The 11,385-nt window shown below is 41.4% G+C and overlaps 1 protein-coding gene across 5 annotated transcripts in view; it reads right to left on the bottom strand.

The window, feature by feature from the left end:
* Positions 1–1,163: 1,163 nt before the first annotated feature.
* The window catches only part of Auh (AU RNA binding methylglutaconyl-CoA hydratase), a 142,194-nt gene continuing 131,972 nt past the window's right edge, over positions 1,164–11,385 (bottom strand). For 3 of the 5 annotated variants that reach the window (XM_048800284.1, XM_015503980.2, XM_048800283.1), the window contains 3 exons: positions 11,330–11,380; positions 10,006–10,053; positions 1,164–6,530 (listed from right to left, as the gene is read on the bottom strand). In XM_048800284.1, coding sequence (XP_048656241.1) covers positions 6,453–6,530; positions 10,006–10,053; positions 11,330–11,380 — 177 coding nt within the window. In that variant the 3' untranslated portion in view covers positions 1,164–6,452. Of the gene's footprint in view, positions 6,531–10,005; positions 10,054–11,329; positions 11,381–11,385 lie in introns of those variants that run through there. The other 2 variants (XR_007346453.1, XR_007346454.1) reach the window with 2 other exon arrangements.

The raw sequence follows: 11,385 nt of genomic DNA, 5'->3' as shown, positions 1-11,385 counted from the left end.
TTTCCAGGAAATTCAACATACATCTTCATAACTACACAGGCAAACAATTTTCTTTAAACTCACCTGAAGCCTTTGTGGGACTAGGGACTCTGCAAGTCAAGGTGACTAAAATGAGCACAGAGGGCTGCAGGTTTAAGGTCACCAATCTTTTCTGAGCCTGGACTAATGGCAGGTACACTGCAAGATCACACACCATTCCTGATCTCAGGAGCACCAGTGCCCTGAAGGGGCCTGGTGAAACACACTCCATTGGTCATTAGAAGAGTGGATTAACCACCATTAGTTATACTATAAGTTCCCATGAAATCCAGATGCAAAGAAAGGAACTTCTCAGTGTTACGTGCATGCTGGTGTTGAGACAGCAGCCACAGAGCCACCAATGTATTAAGAACAGATAAACCAATCACACCTCTTCAGTAATTAGAATTTCTTTCTAGCTTGTCGCTGTCATTTCCTGCCTCTTATGACATGTCACACATATCTTTTACTTATATTTTTAAAGCAAGCAAGTTCTAGGCTTCATAAGAAACGTGCTTTAGGAAAAGTGTTAATAGACAACTCAAAAGAAATGTTACTCAACATGGGAGAGGCTGTTCGGAGGTCGGATTTATCTCGATTGCCAAACACTTCCTCACTTTCTGTAAACTGCACAAAAGGTTCATTCAACACGGTTCAGAGGCTGAAAGCGAAAGTGACTCAGACTATTTTTGAAAAGGTCGAGAGAGGGCACTTGCCAATTTTCAGATTTCTCTGAAACCCTCTCCTTTGTGTGAACATCATCGCGAAAAGTATGTCATCCTGAGCGGCAACTCAATGACATTGTGATTTGGCTCTCAAAGAGCTCAGGTCCTGGTTCTGTGCAATGGGTCACAAAGCTGCTTTCAGAGGGCATCTGACATGTCAGTCATTTTCGAGTGCTGCTGAAAGGCACCTTGGCAGTTAGATCCCAGAGTTGAACAGAGGCTCAGGCAGGAATCTGCCCTGCTCTCTGCCTGGCCAGGACTCACCTCAGGGGCGGGGTCTATCCATCATCGCCTCCCAACAGGGTGATGAGAAAAATGGCATCTTTTTCCAGGGCAATCCAACCACCCTGGTCCCTGAAAGTAGTACTATAAATATGATGCTCAAGAATGATGATTTTGTTTTTTTGTTTTTTTTTTTTGAAGAAACTAAAATTTCTAAAACTGGATATCCCAAGGGCCAAGGTAGCTAGCTAACTGGTACGTCTTGGCACGTACCTGTTTTCTCTGCCTGGGACCATTGACCAACACCTGCAGTAAAGGACCATCTGTCACATCTGTTGAGCCTGGCCCAGTGCTGACAGCAGGCAAGCTAACACTACCCTGCAGAAGAGCTGTCCTCGAGCTCCACCCCACCAGCTCCCACAGCTCTGCCCCATGATGGCCCACTTCCTGCTCTCACACCCAGAGGCAGGGAGCAGCTTCTGGACCCACCAATGTCTTGATTAGCTTCTCCTACAACTTTAATCCTCATCTTGTCTCTGGACAACTGCAGAGCAGTGAAGGAGGGACAGTGTCTTATCTTCCTGCCCCGTGGCACCTGTGAAGATCTCAGATTCCAACTGGGAATCGATTTCAGCTCCACTGTTGGCAGACACCATGTTTCTCTAGACGTCTCTTCCAGGGTGAGTGACTCAGGTTCTCAGACATGTCTCCAAAAGGCTATGGCTACGAGACCCACCTCCTTGTCCCAAAAGGTCTCTTCTGAAATAGGAAACAAATGAAGTATCATGAGCTCATCTGTGTGAGACCTTACAAATTAGATAGCATTTTTATATAGACCACACCCAATACAACTGTGTCTCTCTGCAATGATCATGAATAACTAATAAATTCCTTTACAAGGAAAGATACTTTGCCCATGGTCTCATTGCTGGTTTGGGAGAAGCTGAAACATGGCCAAAGAGTTCCTGTGAACCCTCTGGAAAACAGAGAATGAATGCACAACCACCAGGAATTGTGATGTTAAGAACTAAATACAAGACTCCAGGTGAGTCGGACCAGGGCAGAACAGCAAGACACACTTGTCACCCTCCCTCCAGATGCCTGGGATGGGTTAGACCCACACGGAGCTCAGCTCACCACCTCTTTGAGAAGTTTTGCTATCAAACCATGATACATACACTCTAATAGAGAGTTGTGGGGCACGGTGAGATGCAAGGTCATCAAATACTACCACTAGCACCCTTATAGTTCTAACGCAGTGTTCACATCTACCAAGACTGCTCTGTGGACTTATGTCATTGTGTCACACTGGGACCCTGAGCACAGAATGCCCAGCATGAACCCTGCCTCAGTTTCTTAAACTAGAAACTGGCAAACCACTTCCTAAGGTGCTGGTGGATAGCAGGTGTGAAAATGCGTAGATAGCACCTGGTATTAAAGGAGTTGCTGAGGGGTGCTAGCTCCAGATGCCACCCTGCCTGCCTGTCATCAGATGATATGGTAAGGCACACCACCCCTTAGCTCTCCAAGTCACGAGGTAATCGTTGAAAATCCAGGGTAAAGGACACTAGTCTCTCTAGGTTAATACAAACATACCTGTCGCCTTCTTTGGCTATTTGACTATTTTCAAGCTCAACAGTGAAAAATGTAACTAGCTCTAGTTTCAATCTCTGTTTGGGACTGGAGTCAAGTGTGACCTCATAGGTCCCCTCCCTATGTCGCAGGAGGAACTGCAGTGCAGATACTTCTCAGGGGTCATGAAGACTGAGACAGTACCTGCCAATGCAGGTGTCAGTGCAATGACGACATCCAGCCTTATTTGCTCATCTTACTCACAGGGTGTGTTCAGTGCTCTTGTCAAAATGTCCCCTCAAGACACATTATATAATACCACTTTGTGTGTGTGTGGTGCTGGGGATGAAATCCAGGTCTTCACACATGCTAAGCAGGTGCTCTACCACAGAGCTACACCCCTCGCCCAATACTGTTTTATTAGAACTTAAAAAAAAAAGAACTGACATGCAGGTTACTATGAGCTCAAGTCCCCAGGGAACAGTCCACTCACTGAGTGGACATCTTTCTTCCAAGCCTCCTGAGCATGCATTGCATGGACGAGTATCCCAGGGCTGGTCCTGATCATGGGGGGGTAGATGTCTATTCTTGGGGTTCTTCATTTTTCCCATCAGGCACCCAGCTCTCTTGCCTGAGAATTATTTTGAAAAACAAGCACCGTCCAACAAGTTGTCTGAAGATTAGCTGCCATGCCTCATGGCGGGCAGCTGAAATGCTGGAGGTTCCCAAAGTCAAGGATGGTAAAAATTCAAAGACATTTGAAACAGTGAGTTTTAGGGCCTGAGACACACAGATATTTTTGAGTGGAGGTTTAAATCCACCACCTCCCCACCTCCCAAATTAGCCCAAATCACAATCCGTGTCTTGCCTCATGTATGCAGAAAAGTGACTTTTATCAAAATACTAGCAACTAAGTAACTTTAAAATGTTGTCTCTTTTCTTTTGTGACACATGTATGTCATGTGTAGTTACTCTTTAATATACTATGAGAAAAATAATCTTTGCTATTCTGATAAAGCTCAATAGATAGTGGCATGCATATCAGTTAACATTTAACTAGGACAGCCTGACTGTTTAAACACGTCTGCCTGCCAGGATCTTTGGACCCCAAATGTGGAGCCTATCACCACGAGTGGAAGTTAAGGTCAAGTGAGGAAAACGGTCAACACCCAGCCAGGGACAAGCCCACGTGAAATACTCATTTTCTGTAAATACTGCGTTCAGGAATTGACACTCCACTACCATGGCCCACATACAAAGCACTCTCCTAAGTGCTGATAGAAAAGTGACACGGTGACAAGCCAAGTTTTTGTTAGCTAAAGGGGGTGGGATTTGACTGATGGGAAAACCACATTATTAAAGAGAATACAAACTTGATGTGATCTTTTAAGTTACAGAAATGAATCAAAGAAAATCAAACTCTCGGCCATCCTTAGAACTCTTCTCTTGCCTCAGAAGTTCAGTCAGTTGGAGATTTCTTTTACTGTCTTAGGTAGGTTATAAATTAGCCAGTGCTAAACTATTTCAGAACCCTTAGATCTCATGTTCAGAGATAAAGGAAAATGTGTTTCCTCTTTATTGGGTTTTTCATCCCCTGAATTATAATTGTGCCTGACCAATCTTCCTCCTCTTCTGAGCTTTGTTTAACCTAATCTAGTCACACGGATAAATCCACTGCATTTCTAGTATGCGTCAGAGTTGACATGGTTCAGAGAAACACAGACACTCTGTGCGGGAGGACAAGCAGCTGCCCCCTCCCCAGGCAGCACAGCCCCTTCATAACCTCTTGGCCCAGAACCAATCCTCAGTTCCGTGAAAAGAAAATCAAGATAGGTGAACACTCACACAGAGGACTGGACAGACACTTTTATCTTGCTGATTTCACTATAGGACTTGACTTTCGTGTATACTCCAGTGACTTCATCAGAACTTGTTAGGAAGTTAAACGGTGCTTAGTCAGCACTAGCAGCCTGGCCTATGAGTCTAAGCTGGAGAGACAAGTCACTCAGCACACTCTTAATAAGCCTTTTCCCATTAACATAATTATCTCCTGCTCAGTTAAAATAGAAGTGGCATTTTAGCAAGTCACAGACAAGACCAAATGGCCCTGAAACTTTTAAAGCACTCTGAGAACAAGCGCTACCACTTTATGTGCAAATTATCATGCGTGAAACAAGCTCAGCAAGATTGATCAGTAAACAAGCATGCATGCCACCAGATACAGTCACCAGAGGGCCGAGCATGAATTTTAATAAGCTCTTTCTATATTTACTCTGATCAACAGAGCTATCATCTGAAATCTGCACTCTCAGCACCTCAAGTGATAAGGAAGTGGCCCTCACCTTGGCACAGACGTGTCAGCGAAGACAGCGGTCCACCTCCACCACTTGAAGCATTTCAGAATTGAGGCTGACGGCTGAATTTCCCAAATTGAACACTAAAAGTTCCAGAATTTTAAGAACGAAGTCTGCCTGCCTTCTGACAGCAATGGCGCCCCTGGGAAGAGAACATAAAGGGCCACCTTTCTGGGAGGCAGGTAGGTGTGGGATGCTCTTGGAAGGCACACTGGGGCCTGCTGCAGCCGTTCCTGACTGACAGATGCAACAAAGGCTTCAAGTCCCGTGTCTGGCACGCCCAGGCTCAGACCTGAGAACCTTTTCACAAGGAAGCCTGGTGATGAGACAGCATTATAACACGTCCGTCCCTTTCTACAGTGAACACCAGTCCACAGTTTCCTGCATACCTCCCATCTACGCTGCTTTCCCAGGCCTGGTGCTAGCCACTCAGACAGGCCTGGGCCTCTCTCTCCTTTTGTGAAGGCTTTACCCCACTTGCCCTGCTACAGGGAAGTGGACAGGGCTGGTGTGTTCAGCTCCTTCCCTTACAAAAACCAAACACAGACTGCTAGGGCCAGGAAGCAGAGGATAGTCTCCACCTCACCCAAGCCATTTCTGTGGTCCATCCTGGGGGCACCAATTTTCCTCTTCCTTTGTCAACAGGGTCTTTATCCACCAGAGGACCAGGCTTCTCTGGTGGGAGGTGGTCTTAACAGCACAATGGCATCAAGCTTCCTGTGGGCTTCACAAGCTCTTGGGCCTTGACTCTGATTGGACTGATTTTTTTTTTTTTAACCAAGAGATTTTATTGGGGGGCTGCCCGAAGGGGAAGAAAAGGAGAAAAGGAGAGGCAGAGAGCAGAGAGAGGAGAGAGGAGAGAAAGCAGAGGGAGACAGGAAGAGGGCAGAGGACAGTAGTGTGTTCCTGGCCAAATGTCAGGAGGTTGCCTGATGGAATCAGTATGGAAGAGTTTCTTCTAAAGTCCAACACACAATGATTTATTCAAGGGAAAGAGGATGGGGTAAGAATGATTCCTAAGTTTTCTTTTCACGAATTTTATTTATATTAGGTAGTTTTCACTCAGACTATCTATCAATTCATTTTTCAGGTTGAGATGTATGCGTGTGTCTGTTCCTATGTGCATAACCACTTAGAAACTTTATTTGGTATAATTTCACATTTTTTTGGTATACAGAAGTAATTTTATTTTCTTAATGCAGCACAGTAGACATACAATCAATATTATTTCCTAGAATGTGCAATATATAAATTATTCACATTAAAAAATTAAGAATGGAAAGCCTTATATGCAGGAAATATTTAAAAACATATACCTAAATTTTAACCTGTTTTTTGACAATATATGCTACTTGCTTTATAAATCTGAATGAATTTAACATGATACACATTGGCATGAAGTATACATATGGGTCCATTCCAGATGCGCAACACACTACATGAGCAACTCGCTCTTCCCTTTGGTCATTGAGATTCCATGTGCTGAGGCATCAGAGTGGATCTGAAAGATACTTCCAGAAGTACATTTATCACACTGGTATCGTTAGAACTTCTGTTTCTTCTATTCTCCTTTATATCGTGGGGGTCTTTTCTCTTTAAAAGCAAGAAGACCTTCAAGTCTGTCTTTTGTTGGAATGGTCTAAGAAAAAAATATTTATTTATACCAAAATGAAAACACAACAGTAAAATTTTATCAAACAGTATCTAAGAAAACTAGTCAGAAGTTCATTCTAAAATTTGGAAATCTACTAGTTATTTGAACAATTCTAATTGTGTGATCAAACTGATTTTCATTACTTCAAATAAGTTTTTTTTCCTATTTCAAATGGACTCAAAAAATTAAAAGATTACTTTTTACAGCAGCTTAGGTTTACCAAACAAAACAAAACAAAAAAAACAGAAGGCAGAGCCCCTATACCCCCCTAAAGCTGAGCCTCAGATTCCTGTTATTGACATTAGTGTGTTAAACTTGTCACATGTGATGAATCAATCCTGGTACGTTATTACTATTAACTGTGGTCCATTTCCATTAAGGTTCACTCGTGTTGCCTGCTGTAAGGGTTTTAACAAATACAATGTCAGATACTCTCCACGACAGTATTATATAGAAGTTTCAATGCTTTAAACATCCTCTGTGCTGTGCCTATTCAACTCTGACCTCTGTCACTCAAAACTCTCTCTACAGCTTTGCCTTGTCACTGAATTGGAATAACAGAGAAGCTTTTGTAGATGGAATTCTTTCACTTGGCTATATGCACTAAAGGTCTCTATATACCATCTCACTGTTTGATAGCTCCTGTCTTTTTACTGCTGTCTAATATTCCATGGCTAGATGTACTTGTCTATCCATTCTCCTACTGAAGACTGACATCTGGACTGCTCCTGTGTTTTGGCAATTATGAATAAAGCTTGGTGTGCAGGGTTTCGTGTGGACATAAATTTTCAAATTATTTGGATAAATAACCAAGAGCATGATTGCTGGATCATACAGTGAGAGTATGTCTGCCCTACAAAAACCTGACCAACTGTCTCCCAGAGTCTCTGAATCATTTACACCCTCGGCAGCAATGACTGAGAGCTTCTGCAGCTCTCCATCCTCACGAGCACCTGGTACCCTCAGTGTTTTAGATCTGAGCCATTCTAACAGGTTGTGCTGGCATCTCATTGTCCAACCTGCCATTTCTCAGAAATTGGCATCATTTCTCCGATTTTTTGTCATCTGTTTATCTACCTTGGACAAGTATCTATTCAGCTTTTCTGTTCATTTTTTAATTAGGTTGTTATATTCTTGAGTCTTAACAGTTCTTTGTATATTTTGGATACATCCTTTATCAAGTGTTTGAAAGATTTTCCTCCCAGTCTGGATCTCCCATTCTTTAGCAGTATCTTTCACTGAGCAGGTTTTTAATAAAGGCAATGTCAATTTTTTTTTTTTTTCTTTCATGGACTGTGCTTTTTGGTGTTGTAACTAAAAAGTCATTGCCAAACCCACAGAGCATGAAATTAAATTATCTTCTGCAAGTGTGAGAGTTTCTCATTTTACGTCGAGGGTTCCAATTCATTTTGTGAGAAGTGCAAGGTCACTGTCTAGACCTGTTCTTGATCGTGAACATACAGATGTTTCTGGACCATTTGTCTTCAAGAATTCCTCTCTACTGAACTGCTTTTGCTCCTCTGTCAAACCGTCAATTGGCTACATTCTTGGGTCTCAATTCTGTTCCTTGTCTACCTGTTTGTTCTGTCACCATTACCACAATGTCTTGAATTCAGGGAATGCAGTCTTCCGGCTTTGTTCTTTGGCAATACTGTCCTGCTTATTTTGCATGTTTGGACTTCACAAATGAACTAGAACACTCTGTCAAGATCCATAACATAATTTGCTGGGAATTTTATTGGGATTATGTTAAACGTACAGATTAAATTGGGAAGAACTAACATTTTGACAACAACTGAATCTTCCTAACTATGAACATGGCTTGTTCTTCTATTTATTTGGATCTTGGTCTCTTTCAGCAGGTTTTTTGGTTTTATTCCTACACCTCTTGTATGTTATTTTGTTAGATTTGTACCTAAGTTCTTCACTTTTTGAGTGCTGATGTAAATGGTGTTGCATTTTAAATTTTGAATTCCAATTCTTCTGCTGCTATATAAGGAAACAATTGATTTTTGGATATTAACTTTGTGTTGTGATATTTTGCTGTCAACTGCTTATGAGGAACTTGTTTAGATGATTTTTGGGGATTTCCCACTTAGACAATCATGTCATCTGTGAAGTTTTATTTTTACTTCTCAATATGTACATCTTTTATTCTTTTTCTGCATTGGCTAAGACCCCCAATAAGATGCTGAAAAGGCACAATGGGGCGTCATGCTTGCCTTGTTCTTGATCACTACGTAGGATGTCAGCATTCTGTAGATGTTCTTACCAAGTTGAAAAAGTTTCACTCTGTTCATAGTTTGATGAGAGTTTTTATCATAAATGGGTAGTGAATTCTGTCAAATGCTTTTTGAGCATCTAATTGATAATAATCATATAAATTCCTTCTTTAGTCTACTGACATGATGGATGACACTGATTTTTTTCTTATGTCGAACAAGATTTGTATATATGAATAAATCCCATTTGGTCAGAGTATAATTCTTTTTTCAATTTACTATCATTAAGGAACTTTTTCATTTGTTTTGGCCATACTCATATGAGAGACATTTGTGGATCCTTCTCCTTTCGTGCTATGTCTTCCTCTGATTCAGGTATTAGGGTAACTCTGCCCTCACTGAACAAGTCAGCAGTGTATCGTTTGCATCTATTTTCTGGAAGAGATTATGAAAGTGGTATCTCTTCTTTAAATGGTCAAATGTGCTTTATATACACGTACATACACATATACATGTATATATGAGACTGAGGATTTACTTCACTCCTGGGAATTACTCACCAATGACAGCTAATTTATATATTCAGACCAGACACAGAGCAACACTCTAGATAATGTTCCTATTAATAACTCTACCATGCTTTAATAGGATCTGATGTAGTGTCCAACTCTCAGGAAAGGTAGAACAAAATGCTATTGCTTTTTAGATGCCCTTAAAGTTATATCTCTTCGGGAAAAGAAAGAAATAAAAACATTTCCTTCTTGGACAGAACTACTAATCTGTATATAAAAAAGAACCCTATAATTTCATCAGTGAACTGTCAGTGGGCAGGAAAGAAGGCTCAGACTTCAGAAAAGCTCATGAGTCTTCCACACCACTGCTGCATGGGAGGCACAAGCCCACGGCCATCTGCTGCCTCTCTGGACTACAGTGAGGAGCAAAGGCCACATGCACAGGAGACAGGGCAAGCCTCTGAGACAGCCACAGCCTGAGCAGCACTAACTGGTTACTGTATGGATTTTCTGAATATGCAGAGTCTTCAAGTCCATTCAGCAGAAGCAGTAGTAGAACTTGGTAATAGTCAAAGAGTAGAAACAACTAACTTCAACCCATTTGAATGATTTTAAAATGAGAATAAAGGAAATCTTACTGAGTGATATATACTTCATTTGAAATACCCAGAAGATAAATAATTGGGAAGGGTGCATCCTTACTGAATTTGTGATTATATTACATACCTGAGCATAACATGCTTCTTCTATGGCTAATCCTGTTACTAAGTCAACCTGAGGATAAAAACATAATTCACTTCAATAGAAGTAACTTTGAAAAATATGGTATAGTCAATATAAATTCAAATTAAATAACCCTATCCCCCCAAAACAGAATCTTTTGATATGGCCAATATGAAAGACCTGAGACCAGGCTTCCTAGGTTCAAATCCTGACACTACCACTTGGGAGCTGTATAACTTAGAAAAGTTACTGAACTTCTCCGTGCTTCAAGGGGCTAATCATAGTACTCACCAAATTGGGGTTGGGGGTGGCATACTGTAAGGATTAAATGAGTTAATCTAAGTGAAGCCTTCATAAAGCACCTAATAGATACAAGAAAGCCTGTCACACGGTAAGGGCTGTGTAAGGTGTTTGCTATTAGTATTGTCACCATCATGAAAGCACCGGGATAATCCAATCAAATACTTGCAAATTTGTGAAGCTGCATTCATTGCAAATTATTACAAATTCCATCTTTTTTTTTTTACTGACATAAAGCCAAAGAAGATATAGTGCCTCCTGTGCCTACAAGGAAGAAACGCCTTTTTGCAAAATTCCTGTATGTTAGCCAAACTACAATATCTGTCATTAAAAGTCTGAAGTACGTGAGTGCCTGCACTACTCCTCCCTGCCCACTCCCCACAGCTCAGGGACCCCACTCTGGAGTCATGTCCCTGGGGCATGCCCAGCACACCCTACAGAAGACACATTGACAAGTCAAACGTGGAAGAGAGCTTAGAGCTGGCAATGTTTTTCATAATGTGATACTGATGCTCAGAGTACACGGAATGTCTTTTTCCTTTTGCAATGGCAAAAATAACTGACATATCATAGTTGCACAGCATCGGTGAAATTCTGAATTCTGTGATTATAATACGAACTCAACAATAATCACAGCAAAATGAAATCAATGATGTAGCCTAAAGGAACCTTAGAATCTTTCAGTAACAGTAGCGTTCAAACAGCTATATTTTGGAATATTAAACAATAATGTCGAAGTTGGGTGCAATGGCGCACGCCTGTAATCCCAGAGAGGCTGAGGCACGAGGATCACAAGTTCAAGGCCAGGCTGGGCAAATTAGCAAGACCCTGTCTCAAAGTAAAAATACAAAAGGGCTAAGGCACAGCTCAGTGGTTGAGTGCCTCTGGGTTCAATCCTTAGAACAAACAAACAAACAAAAAAAAAAAACGAAAACAAAAAAAGAACCCTCTAAAAGTCTAAACATGTTCATTTAGATTAATCTTCACTACTCATTCTAACAACAAACTTGAGCATTAAGGAACTTACCTCCATCCCTTGATTAATTGCTAGTTTTGCCACTCTCATTGCAACAGGTCCCTAAA

This window comes from Marmota marmota, unplaced genomic scaffold, assembly GCF_001458135.2.
Source record: "Marmota marmota marmota unplaced genomic scaffold, marMar, whole genome shotgun sequence".
Classification (NCBI taxonomy): Eukaryota; Metazoa; Chordata; class Mammalia; order Rodentia; family Sciuridae; genus Marmota; species Marmota marmota.
The sequence above is the reverse complement of the archived record's forward strand: the minus strand, read 5'-3'. Positions and strand labels throughout refer to the sequence as shown.